The sequence below is a fragment of the Aplidium turbinatum genome, chromosome 3, assembly GCF_918807975.1.
Source record: "Aplidium turbinatum chromosome 3, kaAplTurb1.1, whole genome shotgun sequence".
Lineage (NCBI taxonomy): Eukaryota > Metazoa > Chordata > Ascidiacea > Aplousobranchia > Polyclinidae > Aplidium > Aplidium turbinatum.
In genome coordinates this window covers 29,287,643-29,313,229 of record NC_137474.1, presented here as the reverse complement: position 1 = coordinate 29,313,229, position 25,587 = coordinate 29,287,643, and the positions used below count along the sequence as shown (strand labels likewise).

The 25,587-nt window shown below is 39.2% G+C and overlaps 2 protein-coding genes across 2 annotated transcripts in view; one reads left to right on the top strand and one right to left on the bottom strand.

Annotated features, from left to right (window-relative positions):
• Positions 1-3,201, top strand: part of LOC145767521 (carbohydrate sulfotransferase 1-like) — a 43,683-nt gene extending 40,482 nt beyond the window's left edge. The window contains exon 6 of the mRNA XM_082579359.1: positions 1,991-3,201. Within this exon, the coding sequence (XP_082435485.1) occupies positions 1,991-2,371 (381 nt within the window). The 3' untranslated portion in view covers positions 2,372-3,201. The remainder of the gene's footprint in view (positions 1-1,990) is intronic.
• Positions 3,202-22,903: 19,702 nt separating this feature from the next.
• On the bottom strand, positions 22,904-24,403 carry LOC145767592 (uncharacterized). Its single transcript, XM_082579444.1, has 2 exons — positions 24,188-24,403; positions 22,904-23,635 (listed from the first exon to the last, which is right to left on the bottom strand). The coding sequence occupies exons 1-2, from the start codon at positions 24,320-24,322 to the stop codon at positions 23,279-23,281; spliced, it is 492 nt and encodes a 163-aa protein (XP_082435570.1). The 5' UTR covers positions 24,323-24,403; the 3' UTR covers positions 22,904-23,278.
• Between the last annotated feature and the right edge of the window lie 1,184 nt (positions 24,404-25,587).

The window sequence follows — 25,587 nt, the reverse complement described above, 5'->3', positions numbered from 1 at the left end:
AGTTTGATGTGTGTTCCATGAAACACTGGTCAAAAGTGAAAATCCCAAGAGTTTCGCGTTTGTCTTTCTGCAATCCCTGCCGTTAGTTCAACTTTGTGCTCATCCAAATAGCCCAGATATCGTACTGAGAAAAACTGAAAATGAATAAATGATTGTAGTGTGGTTTATTTTATAGTTAGTTGCATCATTAGAACATTTCGTTTGGTGTTCCGCAAGATTTTTTAATACATAATTACATAAAGACATAAAGTGCTCTGTAACACAAAAGCAAAAGTGATGGCTATATTATAAAACAGATGAAACTGTCCAAGCTTATACATTGATGGAAATGCTGTTGAAAATGTAAGCAGTTTCTGCTATCTGAGCTGTGTCATAACAGGCACTTACGACGTTAGCACAGAAATTAGAAGGTCAATTAAAACGGCAAAAACAGCTTGTGACATCACTTACAACAGTCATAATGGTGTGGAAACCGAGGTCAATTGGTAAGAACACAAAGTTAACGTTATTGCAAACGTATGCATATGAGATTTGGACATGAAAAAACGTGACTTTACAAAGTTAAAAAATTTTGAAATGTGGTGCTACGGGAGACTGTTACCTATAAGCTGGATGGAAAGAAAAACAAATGAATTTGTTATCCAACAAATAGACGATGACTGGAGTCTGACAAACAATATTAACCTCATAAAATTAAGATATTTCGGACATGAAGCAAGAAGCAACTCGTTGAAAAATTTAATGTTGACTGGGATGGTGCAAGGCAAAAGGACGACAAAAATGAAATATTTTGACAATATCAAGCTATACTTATGGGAATAAAACGTATTCTAAAACCATAAGTACAAGCAAACACAATAAAAAGTTAAATGGAAGGAGTTCATATGGGAGGCCACAGCTGATCAAACATGATTAATCTGTTAAAGAAGAAGAACTCAAAAAGATTGAAAACCGCTGCAATAATACTTTTTAATTGCGGAATTCGCTCGCAAGAAAATGAATGAATGCTCGCCTGTCACTCGTTAGGCCTACTAAACTCTTCAGGACAATAGTTGATTTCGCACTTATGACCCAATAATGATTGTAAATTCTCGCAGGCTTTTCTCTTGTCTGTGAGAAAATGTTGTTTTATTTATTTTTTTAATGCGACTTGACTTGATATGATTTCTGTGTCTCTGCGGGTTAAAAATAACAGATTGTGAAAAAACAAACGCGGGCCATACAAAAATGTATCGCGAGCCGAATTTGGCCCGCGCCTGATTTTTGGACACCCCTACGAAGCTGATAGGGAAATCTTGTTCGAATGCAGACATGTTTTAATCTGTCTGACCTGTTGTGTTAAATTGACAACTTTCTCCCTCGATTGCGTGGACAACTTAAGCATCCTACTTATTCACCTACCGTTCAATATAATTAAGCAGCAGATAATAGCCTTGTCCGAATCTGTAACGAATCCCCTTCAAATTCATTCGTTATTTGTAACCGTTAAATTCTTTATCCAAGGTCGATCAATTAATCCCGTGAGATCATCTTGCGGTCGCATTAGAACTGTCTTTTTGAGATTGACTTATTAGAGCGTAGACGTATTTTGCAGCCTCTTAATTACTACAGTGGTTGGTTAGACATTTGGTAATCAATCTCATCACCCCAATCAACCATATTATTGGTCATTGTTATTTTTTTAAGTGTTTGCATCATAGGCTTGAGCCGCAATTGTACTGTACTAGCCTATTCATCTCCTTTGGTAAATTTGACTGAGCGTTGTATCTTAATTAGACAGTGTGGGTGTCAAAAACTGTCAAGTCAAGAATAATAGGAACAAGTTGAAGTTTGATCTACCAGACTATGCATTGAAATTAAGTAGGCGAGCAGCGGCGGTAACAGAATTCATATTTTGAATTAACATTTGTGTTGTAACTGCAAACGCTCTCCCTAGACTCTGCTTTTTTCTTAGCCAAGTAATATTTAATACAGTTGTTTTTATTTGTAGGGAGGCATTTCTCCTAGTACTTTGGACTCTCAAGCCGACCATCTTGTCCAAAATTTTAAAATACGTAGCCTCCAACAAGAAAGATCAGTAAAGGGAACAGCGATGTCACATGCGATGAACGTTTCAATAGATGAGACTTTAAATAAAATTATTTTAAACCACCCTTTCACCACTGTTCGTGATTCTAGCGCAATCTGGAGGAAATGGATTTCAACATTAACTTTTCAAAATGTGACTTATGTTCAAAATGTTTGCTCAAGAATGATGTCGATCTTCAATTATGTGCCAATCACTGTCACAAGCCAGCTTCAGAATACATCAACTTCAGTGATAGAAAGATTTTGCCCAGAAAATGATTTAAATGTTAATGGTGATTGCTGATGGCGTTGTGACGTAGTTAATATTCAATTTTATATTATAGTTCATTTCACCCAGGGACATAGCTACGAGAGCGTCCGCCAGCGATTTTCCGTCGCTGCTTATGTTGTTGTAACCCTAGTCGATGTGCTGGTAGTTGAAGTCGCCAGTGTAAAGACTGGGAAAGGGGAATGTTGAAAGAGATGGTTATAGGCGAATTCTTCGTAAACAATTCTTCGTAAAGCAATTCTTCGTAAGCAATTCTTCGTAAAACAATTGTTCGTAAACAGTTGTTGGTGAAATGAAATCCGTAAAAGAATTTTTCGTAAAGCATTTCTTCGTATACATCAAATCTCCATTGCATGCACGAATAAATGCTTTGGGAAGAATTGTTTTACAAAGAATTAACTTTACGAAGAATTGTTTTACGAAAAATTGCTTACGAAGAATTGCTTTACGAAGAACTGTTTACGAAGAAAACGTCGGACACCGAAAGAGATGATGATAAAACTCGCGAGGGTTGGGCTTGTAGGCTATAGGGCTACTATATGTCCTCTTTTAGGAGGATTTGTTCTCTTTTTTCATAAAAAATGAATTGTCCTCCGAAGGCACTTGAAAATTCTCAAATGTCCTCTTTTTTGCATTGCCATCATTTTCACCAAGGTTTTATTTTTATGTGACCTTGGCGAAAGCTTCATAAGGCTAAACAACGATATCAAAAAGGAAAAGTATGTTTTCTGTGAGCTGTGGCAGAAGTAGGCTATCCTTGTTTAAGAAAAGTGTTTATTGACTTTGAGGTTGACAATACATTGCTTGCTGTGGATATAGTAGATACATTTATTTCTGTGGCAAACAAAGGCAGTGTTACTCGATGACTATGTCAGATGTATTTATATTGTTCGACTCTTGTGTTGCCTATTTGGATGAATAGATCACTAATTTCATTTTCCGAGTGCTCATCTTTTGATTGGATGCTTAGGCTATTGCTTATGCTGTGTTACACCGAAGAATAGGATAACGCTTTTCAGCGGTGTGTGGAAGTATCTGTTAGAGAAAAATGTTGGCATTGATGATGCTAAACTGTTCGATCTATTATTCTATACCAAACCTAGTGCAAAGGCGTCTTAAACCTGATAGCTAGCTTGCATTAACTTTGTTTAAATGGTGGCACATTAAAAAATGGACAAAATAGTTCAAACATTGCAGAACTATAGATTTTTTTTAATGAATTGTTAAAAATCGAGCAGTTCTTCATCTGCAATAAGCTATGGCTTAAAATGCAAATGTAAAGTGCATGTTTTCTGTAGAGAACATCAAATGAACAACAAAACGTTCATTCACTGAGTCTGACTAATAAATATATTATGTTTTTTCTTTGTCACTTTTGCTACATAGGCCTATAGCCTAATCATCTAAGAAGATGTAAACACTGTATGTAAAAATCCACTGGCATTTTACTTGCTTACTAATCATGTCCTCTTTTGGGGTGATGAAAATATGGTATGCCTAGGCTTGTAGATACTGCCGATGTCGTAGTCTGCGATACCAATGCGCACCAACTCAATCTCAGCATCAGTTGATTAATCCACAAAGGTCCACTTCTCAGGCTCTCATGCACAAACGTAGCAATGCCGTGCCTCCTGCTTAGGGTAGACCCGGCTAGAGTGTAGTTGGGAATAGCTAACTTATCTGCAGAGGTGCAATGTGTCTCCTAGAGAAGGATGACATGTGCTTGGTTGGTAGGATATGGGCAAGCTGCTCCGCAACTTTGATCTTGCTTGTTGTGCAACCTTCTATGTTGAGCTGCAGGATGGTGGAGCGCATGGGTGTAAGAGCTAGGGGTGCAGTCTCACCCTCTAAAGTTTGATTTGGAAATAAATCGGAAAAAATTGAAAAAGCATTGAGCAGAATATTTTTGGATATTTTTTTGATTTATTAAAATCACAATTCTTTTCAACTTCTTGCTTTATAAAAATAATTAAAAGTGCATTTTAAAAACAGCACTGATTGACAAGAAATGCAACAATTTGGATAAAATATTTGCATGTCTCATATCTTTGAGTGACGACTTAACTCAAGCATGAACTTATGAGCGAAAAAGCATTGGGCTCAATCAGAATAGCAAGGAAACACATATTCATTGCAACCTAATTTTGTGTAACCATCGAAATTCTTATAGTAGGCTATGCTAAGTTACAGCCTTTGAGGAAAAATTTGCCAGTTATTGTTGCAAAGAAAATTGTTGCTATCTAGTTTTGTGTATGGTAGGCTAACCCTCTTAGTCTGAAGTCATATAGCATGAACTAGAGAGGCAGCGAACCCAAAATTTTTATCCGCACACCGCACCGCAACTGACTCATCTGTCAGCGCACCGCACCGCACACCGCAATTTGTCTGGAACTTTGACACTGCACCGCACCGCACACTAGAGATGCAGCGAACCCAAAATTTTTAGCCGCACACCGCACCGCAACTGACTCATCTATCCGCGCACCGCACCGCACACCGCAATTTGTTTGGAACTTTGACACTGCACCGCACCGAACAACGCAAATTACAAAATTTTTAAAAAATATTTTAACGCGTTATTTTTGAGAAAGTCAATTGTAGCAAAAAGCACCCATAGCATATAACTGGTAACCTACCAGTACAGTTGTACACTACCGTAATTGGCTAGGCTAACCAGATCATGCTCTCTTAGCAGCAATGCATCTAAGTTCTAAGACATAATACAAATTAAGACAAATAGGATGTTCCTGGATCCAGTATCAAGACTTTTGAACACTTTTTGTAAGCAATAATGCAATTTTAATGTCAGTGGCAATATGAACTACACACACAAGAGTAAAACTTATAGCCTAAACTCACTGGGCTAACTGTTATAGTAACTAATGCGGTAGTTGCGCTAGGGCTATAGCCTGGTAACTGGGAGCTGAGCTTATCAGCTAGGCTATTAACCAAAAACATTCGTACAGCTTCCCTGACAAGCCAGCTCCAAAACCCTGTCAACTGCAAGCATTTACAATTTGCATTTGCACAGCTTTCCAGCTTAGGGTTTCTGAAGGAAAAAAAAAACTGATCCGTGTTTCCAATTTAAATTTGAAGTTTCATAACTAATTTTCTTGAAAAGTTGAAAGTTTACGTTTACGAAAGTTTAATTTCTTGAAAGTTTATGTTTACGAAAGTTTAGTTTCTTGAAAGTTTACGCGGCAAGCGGCGCGGCGCGGGTTTGCATCACTAGCATGAACTTTGGGCAAAAAATTTTAACTTAGTCAAAATAATTGTGAAAAAAATTTGGGCACAGTTAGTCAGAACTGTGTGGAACACATATTTGTTGGAACCACCTAGTTTGTGCAACCTTCGAAACTATTATAGTACGGTACGACATTTGGGCAGAAAAACTAGCCAGTTATTGTTGGGAGGAAAATTTGGACACAGTTAGTCAGAATACTGTGAGATACACTTTGCTGCAATCTAGTTTTATGCCGCGGTGGGATAGCGCAGCGAGTAAGGCGCTCGCTTTCCAATTATGCAATCCTGGTTCGACTCCCGGCTTATGTTGGTTGTTTGCAAACACACTGCTCACCTCTACCCAGAGTGTAATAAATTGGGTGGGCGTAGTTGCTGAAGTAAAGGCGGCCGAGAGAAAGGAACTGACCACCGTACTCTCGTTTGTGCCGTAGCGTTAGTTGATCCAAGTCTCATTGGCCATCTTTAGATAGGGCAATATATGATTTGACCCCAAAAAAGTTGCAACAAAAGGTTTTTTAACTGATTTGATTAGTATTGGGTGTCAGTATTAACATATTCAAAGTCTTAAGGGATTCAACTTCCGGAAAGTGGTTATTTTAAAGAGTTCATACGATGTGGTCATGTACAGTAGACTCTTGACATAATCAGCGTAAAGAAAGCACATGGATGAAGCATTACTACAGCCCATCGCTGTCACTCTCGATGTCATCGTCTGTAATTATGTGATTGCTGTATGGGTTGACACATGAACCAGTTTGACACATGGTCCACATCCAGCACGGCATGGTAGCCCATATCTCCGGCAACTACAGTGAGGTGGACACGATTCGCAATTGCAGTGTATCATTTTCAGTAGGTTGTCCGGGGCAACTTTCATGTCCGTCATGATTGGAACCATCTTATTATTGTCTACTTTCCATCCCCCCAGTAGCCTACCCAAAGTACCCATCCAGACCATAATCTGGTAGTAAACTCGAAGGCAGTGAAATTTGGTAGAGGATGATGTAGGTGGCAAACGTCCAGGGTGAACAAAGGCCATGTATGTTGTAATTTTCTTGACCAATGTATTGCAGCGCTGTGTTTCCAGGTTACTACTGCCATCGTTGCCAAACATAACGGTCATAGCTTTGTTTCCAAGATTTTTAATGATGTGGTCTGTCTGATTTAGGAGAATGAAACAATTTGCACATTCTTTGATAATTGGTTGACCTTTCACTAGTTTCTTGAAAGCCGTCTACTTTCCGATACCAAATATCCTTGACGTTGAATTACAACCGGTGAATGTATGAATAAAGAGGAGCTGTGATCAACTGATCATATGTCTGGTCCGATGATTGCCTTCAGTTTGTTGATGTCGTGTATCTTGGTTGAGTATAAGCTTTGTCGGAGAGGAAGTAAAGGTCTTTATGTCTGGATCAGTGTCAGCATAGTATAGTAACAATATTAAAAGGTCTTCACCAATTAAAGTCGTACTATGTCGATGAGGGCTGTCCATCTGCCGTCTTGACGATGTCAACATCTGCATCACATGGTGCATTGATCACATTGCAGCTTCTATTCCTCGGTTGAGTAGAAATTAAAGAAATTAATCCTTCCTTGTTGGAAGCTCGAGACAAGAACTGCTCCTTCTTTTCAATGAACTTGGTGTCTGCAGTAAAGTGAACAACCCGGTGGACGTTCATGTACGTCTTTGATAGACGGACCACCATGTCCATCAAAGATCACCGTTGCTCAGCGATAATATCGAATCGTAAAATCTGCATACCACTGTGCAATAGACCCATCACTGTCTCCAGCTTTCCATGGCACTCGATGCAACAAGAACCCTCCATCAAGAAAGTAGTGATCGGTTTTCGGGGCAGATTTTTTCACTACTTTATAATTGCCTGACGTCACACTTCTGGCATGTTCTGTGGTAGCGGTAGCTATTTGAGGCTTATTGGCTTCTCGGAAAAAATGTCTAGCTTCAAACAAGGCGAGTGGGCATGTACTGAGCTCGTGCTTCATCACTTCCTGCATGAAGAGATCACCTGTTTGATTAAGGATCTTGGACCATGCCAAACTGGTTCATGTGTCCATACAGCAATCACATAATTACAGACGATGACATCGAGAGTGACAGCGATGAGCTTTAGTACAGCAATACTTGATCCATGTGCTTTCTTTACGCTGATGATGTCAAGAGTCTACTGTAGGCCTACATGACTACATCGTATGAACTCTTTATGCCTGCTTAGTTTACCCAAATATAAATAGAAATTTAACGGGTTTTTTCATAACCAATACATTGTTATTGTTCATTTTTAATTGTATTGAAAGCCATCTTGGATTGCCATAATAAATTTATAGGCTATCAGATAATTCACCAATTCTGAGAATGGTCTCATTAACTTCACAGGGTATAAAAACCTAGATGTAGACACCAAAACTACATGTTTTTGTCATATGATGACCCAGTTATGGTCAATTTATTGTTATTTTATTGGTTTGGCAGCCATCTTGGAAGCCATCTTGAAAATAACCACTTTCCGGAAGTTTGATCCCTTAAGATTTTGAATATGTTAAAACTGACACCCAATACTAATCAAATCAGTTGAAAAACCTTTTGTTGCAATTTTTTGGGGTAAGGGTATTATATGTCATAAATTGCCCTAACTACTTCGGAAACGAAGGGCGAACATCATCAGGGTTAGTATATTGAGAACCTTATCTTCTCATCCCCCGATGCTTGGATTCAAGTATGAGACTCACCTTTAGTTTTGTGTATGGTAACCCTCAAAACTCATATGCTGTAATATGAATTTTGGGCAAACAATTGTTGTAAAGGGTTGGTTGCTTATAGCCCTGCATCGACATTGTCATTTTATTTATTAGCGGTAAGGATAAAACGAGTGTCGTTTACGAAAAAGAGAGAATTAATGAAAGACTAACATGGTGCGGTAAGCTACATTTTCTGGCAAGTTTTTGCTGTAAAAAGGGACAATTTTGAATTAGTGTAAGTTCACAAATATTAATTTGATGATTGATCATTAAACGGCCTCTTCTTGTGGATGTGATGCTGAGGAACGGACTGCAGATCACATCATTGACGCTTGCACAATCTTCAACCCACTAGGCCAACTTGTTTGAAAGGGCCAGGGCTTCTTATCCATACCGGACCCAACTTTCTTTCTTAACGGCCCTGGGTAGGCCTACACTACACAATTGTCGCTGGTGACCCAACATATATGTTTGTCCAGTGAAATAGAAGCTGGACCACTTAGATGCAGAAATGTATTTACCATTTTCTTGTTCTACTTCCAACCATGCTCCAAAATACCATTGCATGCCATACTTACACAACTGACAAAAAATCACCATGTTTTTTCTATTTTCTAATTGGCCTATATTTAGGCCTATGCCTAAAATTGTACGTTGTACGTAACAGCAAAACTAAACATAACTAGATGTCGGCATGAATCAAATTTGGTTAAATTTTGCACACCAACATTCCCAAAATGGGAACATGGGGTTGAAGTCGCGCACAGCTTTACACAGACTTCATTTAAAAATTTTCTGTTTTGGATACTGTTGTTGAATGATTATTGTTTCAGATGCATTTGTTGAAAAATTGTGATTTGCAAAATTATTCCTTTATGAAAGCGATGGATTTAGTCAAAAATCATATTTTTCAGCTTTCGAAAAAAAGTGCTTCTCAAAAACACAAACCAAACTTTTTTCAAAAGATTTGCGTTTTTTATGTGAGATTATTATTAATAACTTGTTTCCCTACCATTTGTTTCGTTATATTTAACATTTTTCTTCTCATGATTAAATTTATACGTTGTTCCCAAAATGGGAACGTTAGCAACATGTGGTACACAAATAACAGAGTTTATCTCAAAAAAGTTCTCACTACTTCTACCAAGAGAACATTTTCACAGCTTGGTATTTTCACAGCTTGATTTTAAGCAGAAAACACTTCTATGACTTCTAACAAAGGAACGGAAAGAGCTTGCAGATGGCGAAAAAAATACAAAGCATCACTGAGCGACCCAAAAGAACTGCAGCCATTCGATAAGGTTCAAGCTCATGGAGGGAAAAGCATGTTTGAGAAATTTTCTCTGTTCTTTACTAATGACATGTTTTCTTTACTCGTAGAGCAAACAAGCTTATATACAAGGAGAGACAAGAATAGGATAAACTTCAAAGTTGATGAGGTTGATATGAGAAAACTTATTGGCATACTATCAGTGTTGTACGCGTCAATAAAATTAATTAACGGCGTCAGCGTTAGCGCGAATTGCCTAAAAACTTCACGGCGTAAAGTAGGCTACTGCGTTAGCTCTCAATGAAATTGACGGCGTCAGCGCTAATTTCAAGCGCTATTTTCTAAGACCATGAGCAGAGACCGTTTCCGCAATATAAAAACGTACTTGCACCTGACTGACAATCATAATCTAGCTCAGTTTAAAATGGCCAAGGTAGTCCTACTGCCGCTGTTAGATCTGCTAAGGTCAAATTGCCAACAATTTGGTACATTTCACCAGTTACTAAGCATTGACGAATCGATGGTTCCTTATCGACGACTACACAGTGCAAAACAATGTATAAAAGGAAAGCCAGTAAAGTTTGGTTAGAAGTTATGGATGTTGTGTAGCTCCGATGGTTATCCCTACAACTTCGAAATCTACTGCGGTAAAGATGAAAGAAGAGCTGAACCTTTGGGAGCACACGTAGTTGAGACAATGCTGTCATGTGTTGCCGGCAAAAACCAACATATTATTCTCTTTGACAATTTTTTCACAAGCCATCAACTACTTACTGATCTTGCTGGGGAAAAGTGAAAACATCAGAGAATGTGGTACAATTAGAGAGAACAGGACTGTGGTACAATTAGAGAGAACGGAGAATGTGGTAGAATTAGAGAGAACGGTTCCTGTCCTTTCTCCAGTACGAAACCTTCCAGAAAAAGCCTAGAGGAGAATATGATTACTGATCAGACGGCATTGTAATTTGTGCCAGATGGAACGATAATTGTGCTTTCACTATTGCAAGCAATTACTGCGATGTAGCATCAACTCAAACAGTTCAACGAGGAGTGAAACATAAGGAAAAATCAGTAACACAACCATTTCTGATTGCTTATACAATCAGGGAATGGGGGGTGTGGATGTATGTGACAGGTTGCTATCTTCTTACCGGCCACGACTTCGATCGAAAATATAGTGATGGAATCTTTTTGCCCATATTTTCGACCTTTCAATTGTAGCTGCCTTCTGTTTTTATAATCACGTCAATCAATGTTCTGAAAACCACCTTCAGTTCAGGTGCGAGATTGCTCGGTCATTGGTGAAAGTGGAGAAACCTAGGCGTCGACTTAGAGAACCTACTGCACATCCGTTTGCAACCACGCGATTCGACTCGTTGAATCATTTTCTTGTATCATCGTCACAAGGAAGCATGCCGCATGCCACAAGGAAGCATCCACGCATGCCACCACAAATAAAGTTAGTGACAGGGTAGTTGTAGAAAGTACAGCTACATGGTAGAAAGTACATTTGTTGTTTGTGGATCTCTTAAACGTGTGTACTTTTGTTTATTGTCTTTTTCAATGCTATTGTATCGAATAAAGTAGGCTACCCAAGTTTACGTCGTATTCAAATACAAACCACGATACGATATTTTTTGGTACCTTTACATGCCAACGTTCCCATTTTGGGAACATAATAAAAAACAAACAAAGAAATAAAAATTCTAATTTTTTTCATAAAATATTCTTAGTTAGACTAAAAACTACAATATACGAAAAAATCACGAACAAATAGGCCTAACGAGAGATAGTCTTCGCCGCCTGTAAAGGGTTAAATATTCCTTTATTGTATATATTATTGGGGGTCACAAGGCTACGTTAACTAGGCCTACCATATTTTCATCACCCAAAAAGAGGACATGTTTAGTTAGGCTAAGCAAGTAAAATGCTTTTTGCGTTTAAACAATTTTTACATCTTATTTAACTGTCAGATTCAGTCAATGAACGTTTAGCTGTGCATTTGATTTTCTCGACAGAAAACATGCGTTTTAAATTTGCATTTTGAGCCATAGCTTATAGCAGATGAAAAATTACTCAATTTTTAACAAATCATTAAAAAATCTATAGTTCTGCAATATTTGAACTATTCTATTCACTTTCTAATGTGCCATCATATTTTAATGTGCCAGCTGCTGTTGAATTACTACAACCATTCAGCGATCGTGCCATCAGCGCAGCACACTTCATGGAAGACACTTGGAATGCAGCATGGTGCGCCACCGACACCAAACTACATGGTTTTATGCCCCACCCGGTGGCGCGCCCCCCTGGTATGGACCTTCCTCGGCCGACTTGGGTCAAGCTCAACAGAATCCGAACCGGAGTCGGTCGCTTCCATTCCAACATGCACAAGTGGGGTCTGGCTCCCTCATCGGCCTGCGAATGCGGCGCGGAGGAACAAACTGCTGACCATGTCGTTCTCGAATGTCCCATCTACAAGGCACCAAATGGAACGCATGGTATAGCAACGCTGGACGAAGCTACACTCACCTGGCTCTCCACCACCTGCCCTGAAATTTGATCTAGTCTCAAACGAAAGAAGAAGAAGATATTTTAAACAAAGCTAATGCAAGCTAGCTGTCAGGTTTAAGACACCTTTGCACTTGCTTTGGTAACTTGTATAGATCGAACAGTTTAACATCATCAATGCCAACATTTTTCTCTGACAGATACTTCCACACAGTGGACTAGCCAAGAATTTTGTAAAGGGGGGGTTTTGACGGCCGGCGGACGAAGCCCGTCTGCGTATTCGCCTATGACTACACCCAGCGACGGGGTGTGAGGGCCTGGTGTGAGGGCCTCCCCCAGAAAATTTTGAAAAATTACTTTGAATTTGGTGCATTCTGAGAGCATTTTCAACAAAAAAGTGTGTATGAATATTTCTGTAAACTGGTGCTGTCGGGTGGCGTAGCAAAAGGATAAGATCACGTCATTTTTCGGAAATGAAGCAAAGTCTCTATGTTTTCTTGTTGCTATTTCCTGGCTGAAATATTTGAATATTTGGTATTGGCAAAACTCGCTCTTTTACAGTTTCGTTTGTAGTTTTGTTTAAAATTAGGCAAACTTTGTTTTAGAGACATAAAGAGACTGAAAGCATCATTCTCAATATCGTGACGCCATACGCGTGCCAAAGGGAGTTTGAAGCCCCCACTCTCCCATCCACCTTGGCTACGCTATGCCACTGTTTCCACACACCGCTGAAAAGCGTTATCCTATTCTTTGAAGTAAGACAGCATAAGCAATAACCTAAGCATCCAATCAAAGGATGTGAACTCGGAAAATGAAATTAGTGGTCAATTCATCCAAATGGGCAACACAAGAGTCGACCAATAGAAATGCATATCACATGGTCATCGAGTAACACTGCGTTCGTTTGTCACAGAAATAAATGTAGGCCTATCTACCATATTCACAGCAAGCAAACCTCAAAGTCAAAACTTTTTTTCTTAAACAAGGATAGCCTACTTCTGCCACAGCTCACAGAAAACATACTTTTCCTTTTTGGTATCGTTGAACTAAACAAAATCCTATTCGGCTTCCTCTGGCATCCTTCGCCACTTGAACAGCTCCAGAGAAGCAAGACATTTCCTCCTGTCAAAGATGGAGGCATCAACATGGTGGACATCCAATCAAAGTTCCAAACTAGTCGCATAGACAGAATTCGGCACCTTTGGTTGGTTTGGTTTGGTTTTGAATCTTTATCCTCGGACTGACAAAGCCTTGATAGGTTATTCCTGGTACTTGTTCGCATACTTGTAGAGGCACTTGACGCAGGGCCGGTTACCGAGATTGGCAGAGTGAAGTTTTTCCGATTGTTGAAGTCTTGTTGCCGAGAAATTATTCCATTCACTAGGTGCCGCTGAATGGAGAGCAGTCCTGAAATGTGTTGCTCAAGCGCACACCCCGAGAGTGTGTGCGCTTGTGCAACGCATTTCAGGACTGCTGTGCACCCCGAGAGTCTTCCCACTAGAAGACGCCACCGAAATCTGGCACGAATGGGCCATGTTCAATTTGAGCTACAGAATGAGACACACCTCATCTGTTATCCAACAGCATTCCGCATGCCCCAGTTCCAAACGAAATGTATGCGGACATCTTCAAGTCCTTTTGCAAACTCAAAGGCTTGAAACACGACTGGGAAAATACTTCCTATAAAAATATCTACCTCAATCTGAAAACGCAAAATGAAAAGAAGACTAACAAGATTGATCAAAACGGAAAGAAGATTCCTTGGAACGAAATTCTTCTAAGAAATAAAGAAATCAAATTCCTCCTTCCACCTCACCTATCCTCCATGTCCTTTCGGATTGCACATGGAGGATACAAATGGGGAGATTTTAATAGATCAATACACTCCGACAGAACAGCAAATTGCAAATTCTGCAGAAAACCAGAAGACAATGTGGCCCACGTCCTCACCAAGTGCTCCTTTGCGATAGGAATATGGGAGCGCCTGAAACAACAATATCTTGACCTAACCAACGAAGACATGGAAATAACAAAGGACATGATCCTCTACAACCAAATCTCTGGAGGACAAAAGAACAACCTGATCCTTCTGACCATGATGAATATCGCCAAGCACATCATCATCCAAAAGAAGATATCTCTGGACATAGGCGACACATATATACAGGACACAAAACGGTCCACCATTCAAGCCCTGTGGGTGATCATGACAAAAACAAAAGACACAACACAAAAGCATAACATTCCTTTGTCATCTGACATTTCTACTCCTTCTAAACCTCCTTTTACGGTCAGAAGAAAGAAGAACCAGTCGAGACCCTCTCTTCAACCGCCCTCTCAGTCGTCCTCGGTGGTAGGGATGACTGATTGCAGCGGTGGGTCTCACTAGCACAGTACGGTCGTAGATCATCTTTGAAGAAGTTTAGACAGCCAAGGGCGTAACAACCTACCTTTAACCCGTCCCTCTCACTTATCTGCAACGGCCTGATGCCGGAAGAGTAATTGCAGCGGGGGATCTTCAACCGTCCCTCTCCGTCGTCCCACTCGCCCTGGGATGACAGGATTGCAGCGGCCCATTCCAAGATGACTCTGGGGTCAGCGAAAGCTACCCTCCCTCTGGCCGCTCCTCTCTGGCATCTCTGCCAAATGAGATCTTAGACTGCAGTGGCCCGTTTTCTCCAAACAGGTGCCCTTCTTCAAGCGGGCAACAAGAAGATACACACACACAAACAAACTCAAATAAAATTAAAAAATGAATTATCTACCAAAACGCGCTAGTTCTCATGCTTGACCCGCCATCTCCTAGTCTGCTCCAAGATCAGCAAGAGGAAAGTCGAGACAGGCAGATCAGCTTGTGGCACCCACTAACCAAACATTTACATCCACAGATTACCATCTACCGCGGTGGGTCCCTTCGGTCGTAGTGAGTCTCTCGCCTCCCTGGTAGGTATCTTCCATGTAAGTATGGTGTGCCTGCTGAGTGTTTGGGTGTGTGGACGGCTTCCGGAGCGGACGCACTAATGATGAGACAGGAAACAAATCCATTTCATATAGAAAATTGTAAACCTGCAAGATGTAGTGGTATCCATCTTGAACTCTGAGCGTTGCGCGAAGGAAAAAAAAAAAAAAAGGTATCGTTGCTTAGCCTTATTTAGCTTTTGCCAAGGTCACATAAAAATAAAAACTTGTTGAAAATGATAGGAATGCCAAAAAGAGGACATTTGAGCATTTTCAAGTGTCCTCGGAGGACAATTCACTTTTTATGAAAAAAGAGGACAAATCCTCCTAAAAGAGGACATGTAGTAGCCCTAACGTCAATTACTGTGAGAGGGTCGCGGTGGAAAAAAGGTTGAAAACTCCTGTTGATAATCGGTTAAACTTGCGTCACGGAAAAGTGATTAGCCTAAATAAACGCAGGTTTATAAAATTGGGTAGTTCAATTCAATTCAATTTATTTTTTTTTGTCGGAAAACAACAGCAATGATAAAGTTACTAATATTTTCCTTATGTTTCACACACCAACAAAAGGGAACAGCGGCAAAACCACAGAAGTTTAAAACGTGCGTGCGATGTAAATTTAAAGCATACGTCGATGAAAGTAAAGTTAAGCACGGCCACCAAACCTAACAGTTCAAAATAGATGAATTAGTTGAAAGAATCAGTTGGCTCCACATACCTAAAGTAACTGGAGGTGTGACAGTTGATAAAGCCATGTGGGGACGACTGAACTTCACAATCAATACAAAAAAAGAAAAATCAAAACACGAGCATTTAATAAACGTAGGGTGAGCTTATTACACAAAAAACTATATACAGTGTTTCGTTTTTAAATAAAGTGAACTGTTCGCAGCAACGACAGTGGTGTAGTTTTAAAATAGGAATCGATAACTGATGGGTTCAGGAATACGGTATAGGCCTACACTAATTTGAACATGGCATACTTTTAAAAAAACTTCACCATTATGGCTTTCGTGGCAAGTTTTTAAACGTTTTAACATCTTATCTAACAAATAGAATGCAAAGTACAAAAATTAACGGTAAGAACTCTAATTTCAATATGTTTCTCGGCAGCCGATTTGTAGCAAGAATTGACAGCGATAGACACGTGTTTCGCCCATGAGGCTGGGCTCACAATTCTAATTTCAATGTTGTTAAATGTGGTGTCCCACAGGGGTCAATCCTTGGTCTCTTGTTTTTTCTTCTTTATGTGAATGATCTTCCAAATGCATCTTCTTTTTCAACTACACTTTTTGCTGATGACTCAAACTTTCATATGTCAGATAAATGCCTGTCATCTCTCCAAAAAAATGTCAATAGAGAGATAGGAAAAATTGATGTGTGGATGAAATCCAATAAACTTTTATTAAATTATTATAAAACTACTTATATGATCCTCTGCAACAAAAAAAGTGCAGCAGAAATTTTAGTCTGTCCATCAGGGGCCGATCTATCGAAAGAAAGAAATGTATAAACTATCTAGGTGTAACTTTGGATGAGCGATAGACATGGGATACTGGGATAGTCATATTATTAATCTTAGAAAGCAGCTTGCAAAGGTCTGCGGCATAGCATTTAAGCTGAGATACATTGCCCCTTTAACAATATTACAAACCTTATATTATGCTTTGTTTCAATCCAAGATCCAATACTCGATTATAAATTGGGGAAGAGCAAACTCTACATTGCTTGCTCCACTACAAGTTTTACAAAACAAGTTCATTCGATCCTGCTTATTTTTTCCGAGGTCAACAAATACAACTGTTCTTTATCACCAATTTAATGTGCTCAGAATTGACGATATTATTAAATTAGAGACTGCAAAATTTATGTACAAATATGTGCACAAAATGCTGCCCCGGGCCTTTGCTGGCTGCTTCATTTTTGTAAACGAAATTAACCATCATAAAAAAACCCGTCAGAACCAAAAGAATGATTTATATTTGCCTTCTACAACGTCAAACTCTGGTAAGAAGATGCTATGTTTTAATGGAGTGCAACTATCTAATCAAGTACGAAAAGAAATAAAAGAAAGGTCTTATAATGTTTTTAAATTTAAATATAAATGTTTATTAAAGAATTCGTGCAATGATCACTCCTGATACGTATCATCCGCTTATTTCTCTACACAGTTTTTTTATGTTGCCCTGTGTTATTCTATTGTTAATGCATTATGTAAAGTGCTGGTATTGTGCTATACTGTATATTATATATGTGTTAATGTTCTTAATTTTGTGTCTTTTGTTTAAATTTTTGGGTGGCAGCTGACTTTGGTGACCTTTTGGTCTTTCGCTGCCATCCTTGTTGTGCGAATTATTTGTGTTTATTGTGCTTTTGCTTTTTGTGTCTTTCTTTTTCGCCAACAAAACAAAAAATAAACTGAACTGAACTGAACATGATGATGAAAAATATACGTAGTGAAGGAGATATGAAAATGGTCTTGATGGTTGTTACGGACAATTTTCATATCAAACGGTATATTAACGTCATATAAACCGTTCGTCTTCATATAAACCGTTTAGGTCTACTGAATCTTAGCGTATTACGTAATGGGATATATCTAAAAAATGAGCAGAAGGCAGAATCGTTGCAAGACCTGTAAAACATTGCAGCTGCAGCATAACATTACATCATCGTTAAATCTTTAATTACTTGAGTAGGTGTGGGCCAGGCTTGAACAGGTGTGGGCCAGGCTTGAACAGGTGTAAGCCAAAACTTGAACAGGTGCTTGAATGGCTTATCATTGCTTATCCTTATTGCGTCACAGTGACTGCTTACGTGCGTTTGAAATATCGTAATTTATTCTCGTCATTGCAAAATTGTTGCTTGAAGAAGTTGGTCGCAAATTTAACTGTTTTGCTTAATGCTTGCCAGCTGGACAAAATTTTCGTCTTTTATCCAAGTAATTTGCATTGTAGTGACAAGTTTAGTGGTGTATCGCGTTGTACCCAATTTCGACAGCCAGTGGCTATTTTTACAGAAACACAATTCTCGAATAGACGTTTTCGGAAGAGTGTTTCTTTTCGGTCATTAGGCCTACATACAGACGAACGGATCCGGGAACTTTATGTTACAATTTTCCCACAAAGAGATTATGGTTTACCGCTGTGACCAATGGTATGCGGGTGACTTCGGTATCGGAGAGGGATGGAGTTTCTTGGCGTTTTTCAAATGAATTTCCAACCAAACTGCTGGAGAGTGATGCAGCTTCTTTGTTGTAGTACCGTACTCTTTACAAACAAATCTATACAACAAAGTAACGAAAGTCAAAAGGTTCTTTGAACAAGTACAATATGCGTAGTTCGGCTAATTAAAGGCGTATTGCGTTGGTAACATATTAGCATCTAATAGCAGCCTATTGAAATTGAATAATTTTAAGTAGTGGTGGCAGACGCACGACAGTGGCTGTTGTAATAAGCTAAGCAGATGCTTGGTGTCAAACAGTAACTTAGTAGTAGGGGGGTGTGTTAATTGTCGATTCATACCGTACGGTGCTAAAAATTTGTGGAGCAGTATCAAAATCTAGAATATTTATGAAAATTCGACATACGATCCCCCTAACCCCCATGTACATGCCCCCTGAATAAAAGGTACCCCTATTTTCAAAAAAATATGAGATTGTTGGCCTTTTCACCCACTATACTTGCGTTTTGGTGGTATTTATCTTACTCATATGTGGCTTTTCGGGGTCTGTGTGTTCAAATATGACATTAGAAAATTCCTAAGAATTTTCAATATGGCGGTATTTCAATATGGCGGCCAAAATGAGGCTTGGAATGGGTACTTTTGTAAATTTAGACCAAACATAGTTGTGTGATATGTCGAATTATAAGTTTTCGAGGGCGTAGAATACGAATTTGATCCCAAAAGTAGGCTTATTCTTTCCTGGCATGTGCAATGAATATACCTGAGTATTTATATATGTTCATACTGATGAATTATGCTTGTTATTTTGCATTGTGTTTTGCAATATCCTCTTATTAGGCTGGGCCAAAAAAGGGGTTATTTTTAAGAATTTATACTACGAAGTTGTAAGTCACCTAAAAGTTGTGAATGGGTATCAGGAGCAAACCCATGATAAAATTTTTATTTTTCAATGACATCTTACGGTCAGACAGTCCGTTACCATAACAACCGTTTCCGGCAAGACAACTACTTGACTAAAGTGGTGATTTTTTAGGCTGTGAATGACTGTCAGGGCTCATTTTGGTACCAAAATATGCAAAAAAGACAGCCAAAGAGCATGGAACATATAATAAACGAGGTCTATGAAACAATTAATTCCACTTTTAAATAAAAAAACATGTTTTCTTCATATTTATGGTCAATTATTGAACAAAATGAAAATTAGTTATCCCGAAATGTACCAATGGAAGTCTATTACTTCCAAGTAACTTCAGTACACAATACAAACTCATACAATAAACATTCATATTAGTCCCAACTGTACAAAACGGAGACCAGTGACTTTTTTGTCACAACCTCAGATGACGTTGCCAGTCCATGCAGCTTCTCTCGGACACCCTTCACAACTCTGTATAGTGCCTGGAGCCGAGCTGCTCTTCACATTTGGACGCTTTATTTGTGTTCAAATCTGTGGCGAGTCCTAGTGCCCGCTTTGCTGCGTCATTGACAACATGGAGGTTGGCCACAACTTTCTTGCCATGATGGTAGTTATCTGAGGTGGTCCATTGTGCAACGGACAGCTTGACAAAGCTGGAGTCAATATTCAAGAGCTCAAACATGCTCCAAGAGTCATGTCCAATGAAGTCTTTGAGGGCTTTTGTGTCCCATTGATGAGGCTGGCATCTCCTGTTTTCTTGTCTGTGTACTGTCTGTCGCGTTATGGTACCTCAGCAATCAGCATAGCATTTCTCATCGTCTGTTTGTCAGATGATGTTCGTTCTGAAAAGACTGCCAAAGAGACCAATCTCTCTGAGAGATACCACATATGGTTTTGTAGCTTCTGTCTGGCCAGAACAAGGAGAGAAATTTGGCAGGCCACATCATTGGGTCCTTGCTGATACTGGCCTCTGCCTTGAGGGGGTTCTTCATTAGTACCAGGTCATTCGATGGTGCATCAGCAGCACTCCTGCACGTTAACTACGCTTTTGTGTAAAAGATTGCCAAGAATACAGCAAGACTGGTGAGTGGTGATGTCTTCCAATTCTTCGGGTGCATATACATTCCCAAGCTGGCATCGGAAGAGTGCCACCTTAAACGTGTACAAAGTTTTGCTAATCCAACGGGCATGGTGGAATGCCCCAGGCGCTTTGATGGTGATGGATCTCCAACTGGCAGGGACGATCCCTCCAAGAAACAGCAGTGTTAGTTCTGTCACCTCCAGGTAGTCATGTTGAAGAGTCTCCTTGGTGCTGTTCTCGATCCATGTCTGAAGGAAGGTGATGGTGTTATGCATATAGCCTGTCAACTCTCTTTATGGAGCAGTCACCTCGATCAATGTGTAGTTGTTGTGGTTCAATTCGCTCCAATTGTTTACCAGTTGCTTGAACAGCTGTTCATTGGATCATGTGGTTGGGCTATACACAATTGAGCAAGATGGCCCCCAATCAACTCATGGATGTGGTGTCTACATGCCAGTTGCAGAAAACTTCTACCAAGCTCTGTCTCCAGTCCAAAATGTCTGCCTCGTGTTTGCCAAAAAATCCCCTTTTTTGGCTCTGTATCTGTTAACCTATTCCTCTTACTTTTCCTTAGTTTGTATTCTTCAATAACTGTAAGGATCATCTGTTCTATCGCTTGCCACGATTTAAGGGTAATGCCAGTATTTGCTCACCAGTCCTGCAAGTCCTTTGTTACAAGTCTGGCGGTATCCAATGCACTAGACTGAAGATGGCTGGCTTACTACAGTTAATTGTTTATGATACTCATGGTACTGAAAAAACAAGGCGGTCCTTTTACAAAGGACTCTGATGTGGATGAGATTCTAAATAGTAATATAACAGAGATTGAGAAACAGAAGCGGTTATGCCTCGAGATCAGATACGCCCGTGACACTGCACTCTCAGTTCCAAAACAAAGTGACATTTTTTGTTTATTGAAAGACCATAAAAAGTTGCCATCTTCTGTTTATGGAGCCAATCTGAAAGCTTACCTGAGTAATTTGAGTTGCAAAGCGGATGTTACGATGACTGATTTAAATTCTGTTCTTGACGGCATGAATCTAACAAAGAGCTGAATACTGTGTTTATAGCCTACTAAATTACATATACGTCATAAGTTTAAAAATATGTTGTTATCAGCTTATTTTTCGTTTGAAATAATCATGAATTCGAATTCCACGCCCCCGAAAACCTATAATTCGACATATTACATGACTATGTTTAGTTAAATTTTACGAAAGTACCCATTCTAAGCGCCATTTTGGCCGCCATATTGGATTACCATTATATTGGATTTTTGGAGGTAATTTCTAATGCCATATTTAAACTCACAGACTCCGAAAACGCCTATAGGAGCACCATAAATACCGTCAAAATACACGTCGTTTGGTGACAAGGCTTAAAAACACATATTTTGGTGAATTTATGGATACCCCCTTTTCAGGGGGCATGTACATGGGGGTTACGGTGGTCCAATATGATAATTGTTTTCATATTCCGGATTTGGATACTACTCCACATATTTTAAGCACCGTACCACGTTGCCATCGTGAAATTCGTCAAATAACACACCCCCCTATTAGTAGGCTACTTGAAAGATTAAATATACAAAAGTTGACGCATGCTAATCAGCTTGAATTTCAGTTTGCAGATGGGTTTTCAGTTTGCTGCAGAATAATGAAAAGATTTCGATTTCAGTAATGTTTTTGGGGAGATCGTTCCAGACTTTAACTCCACTTTAACTCTCACTTAGATCAGTGTTAACTTAGGTTAGGTCGTTTAAGTCTGAGTCTCTCTGAGAATAAATTAATGTGACTGTTTTTGTTCGTTTTTTAAAACATTATCACATTTTGCCGCCCTCCAGCAACGTGCCGCCCTTGGATTTATCCACAAGATCCAATGGGTAGCTACTAGCTCAGGGACGGGCAAATACGGCCCGCGGGCCGGATCCGGCCCGCGACGGGATTTTGAGCGGCCCGCAGACAGTTCCCGGTCTTTACATGATAATGTGGCCCGCGGCCACACTCTGCCGCAATCCCCCACTACTTGCTTACTACGTCAAATAATAGTGACTGTTAGTTATTCTTTAGTTCTTTGTGTTCTTTGACTCTTTGTTTTCGGTTTTTAGTCAAGTGATAAGCATTAAGGCGATGTGAAAATCAAAAAATTTTAAAAAATCAAAAATCGAATTATCACACAGGGTGACTATTGCTATGTAGAGTATTTCTGTAAAATTTCACGCAAAAATATTCAGTAACCTTAAACATGTAGTCGATTTTGTCTTTGGCATTTGTTGCCAGCACAGAGTTGCCAGGTACAATTTTTTTGAAGAAAAAACTTTGTTTATTTTTTTTTAAATTGTAAAAATTTCGAACTTTAACAATCACAACAACAATGACATATGATGCGACTGCTAGTTGCCCTTTTAGGTAAAGTCTGGCGGTGTACGGTAAGATATTAAACAATCACCTGGCAACCCTATTTTTGCTTGGTCAGCAAAAACTGATGATATTAAAGCCTTTTTCACTTCCATGGCAAGAGTAGGAATGCACTGTGCATAAGATGACAGTTTGGTTTTGTTGTAGTAATATGCATTACATAATCACACAACGCACTGCATTAATATTCGATTGTTTTCGCCGATTTACATTTGTTTTTTGACAGATATAGTAACTGCAACTCTCCAATGGTAGCTTACACATCAACCAACCAACTTTATATGTGCTTGTAAAACGTGCACAAACGAATGAAGAATAAAGACAATGAACAAGAAACAGTGGTGAATATCAAAATATTATACTGCAGCCAATGAAAGAAAGTCAGATTTCGTGTTTGCTTTCGGCAAGACCCTACGCGAAGCAATTCTCGCCCGAATGAAACCATCCCGTCGTTGATGGCCAGCAATACTTCCACAGTCGTTAGTGACTTCCCAAATGAGACGCTGCACAGCCTGAGTATGGGAAAGAAAATGAGGGTATTCAAACTTTGTGTTTATCAAACCCTTTAGTTCATCCATGGTCAAGTGTGAAGTAAGGACAGACTCAGTAAGCGTGGCATGGTCCCAATCAAAGAGAACAGTGAGCTGGCATCCAAATTTAATTTTGGTTGGGTAAAAGTGCGGACAGAAACATCACAAGAGTTACTGCCTTTGCGAATATTTTCTAACATGTTCACAGAAAAAGATCGCAGAGCGGAATCATCACTGAATACCGGGGCATTGTCACATTCAGATGTACCAAGTGCAGCTGGTTCGAAAGGAGAGTCAATTTCTTCATCAATTGCTGCAGAAAACTGCTGTTTTTTCCAGTTCTCTTCCTCTATCACTTTTGACTTCTTTGCTGCAGCGAAATCATCTCCTCGCTGTTGTTTGAGGCTCTTGAAAAACAAGTTTTTTGTGTGATTGATAAATGTAAAGAACACAAAATAATCCATGTAAATCAGTTCAGTTTGTTTTTATTTCTGACTGTCACAACGAAAAACAATATATACCAAACATAACAATTAATACTCTTTCGGACAAATGGCAGTAAAAATCAGTGATAGTCAAGAAAAATCTTCTCGCCATAGCACGACTAGCTTTAGTGAAAGCACAAGCCTGCCTTTACAGACGTAGAAATCAGAACATCTGAATCACTTTCCCACGAGGAAATGTTTTAGAAAATCGAAAAATCCTTAAATCACCTACTATCTAGAGTTGGTTGAACTACATCTGCAATGGTGAAGTGGGGTTGTAGAATTGGCAGTAACCCATTCTCCTTCTCATATGGCTCCATTCAACAAATATAACAACAGACCAACCCCAGTACACAACATGGGACATGTCTATGCATGACCCTGTTATCAAAGAATATACTTATAAAAGCCTTACATTTCATAGAAAATTACTAGACAAAAAAGTTTGAAAAGATACCGTATGTAAGAACTTACCTTTTTGTTAACTCTCTTTTGAAGCGTTTTCGTTGTCCTTTTGTCAAGAGGCCCAATTTGGTATAACGGTGCTTCTACTCTACGATAACGTTGGGAGAGGAGAAACCTCAATTGTTTTAGGAATGCAATCTTCATTTGAAAAGAGAATAGTTAGCTTTTTTCCAGCTTCCTGAAAAATCAATTCCTTATGAGTGCTCTGTCTCTGTAAACGTGCAATTAATTATTTCAACACATTAAGGTTTTGAAAAGTGTCTTCTAGTTGGTTATTGTAGCCTACGTGTACTGTTCATTCATGCAAGCTATGTGTTAGTATATTTAACAACTACCCTTCATCCATACGAAGATATACGAGTTGGTCTATGTTTTATGTCACTACCAAGCTTAATTAAAACCAGTCAGAGAAAAACTTGCAGTAATAAAGTACTTGAGTATCACCTTCAACAAAGTACAGAATGCAAGAACATATCGTAGTGTTGGTAAATCAGCAGTGGGAAGCTCCTTGGAGGGTCCAATGACAGAAGAGCTTTCCATGCTTCTTACTCTCTTTTTAGAACTTTTAGGCATGATTTAACAGTTAACAATACTACCCACAACAAGGTCAGCTTTATGAACTAAAGATAATATGTGAAGAGATTAATGCATTTTTTGAAGAAAAAAAACATAGCCCACTTACAGGCCTACGGTACACAGAACTAAGAATTTAAGTGCTGAAAACTTAGTTGTCTGAGCCTTCCGTAATACTATGAACTTTATTAGTGTCATTCTCAAAGCTACATATAAAAAATACAGAACCACAAACAGCAACTTCACCTGAATAAGCAGTTCTTATTCCAGAAGACCTGATAATTACAGACACTGCCTCTTAGGCCTACTTTACACAATTTGGAAAACCTAGCCTAAACTAACTTTGAACTGAAGCCTGAATGATTATTTAACAACCAAGCATAAAATCATAGCAAACATTTCGGCTGAACACAACTTCTTATCTGAATTTTGCAGCCTTATCTTCAGTAATAATCAGCAATTCAGCATCTCAAGGTATAAATCTCTCAGCAGCAGACAGCAATCGCTCGCGCGCGCGCGTGTGTGCGGCACACAACGCGTTTTCCCCAACTAGCCATTCAGAGCGCGCTATCTGGATCACGTGGATTGATGCGTTGTGATAGTATTTTTTGTGGAATCACCTTGCAAGAATTAGAAAATACTAACCTTAAAACGCTTACATGTTTACAGATACTGGATTTTATCGCATATAAATCTTCATAAAAATACTCTACACAACAGTAGTCACCCTGTGTGATAATTCGATTTTGTCAATTCAAATTTCACATCGCCTTAATAAGCATGTTATATTCTGTCATAAACAGGACCTTCCATCCTTTTTCTTTGTCTCTTGTAAG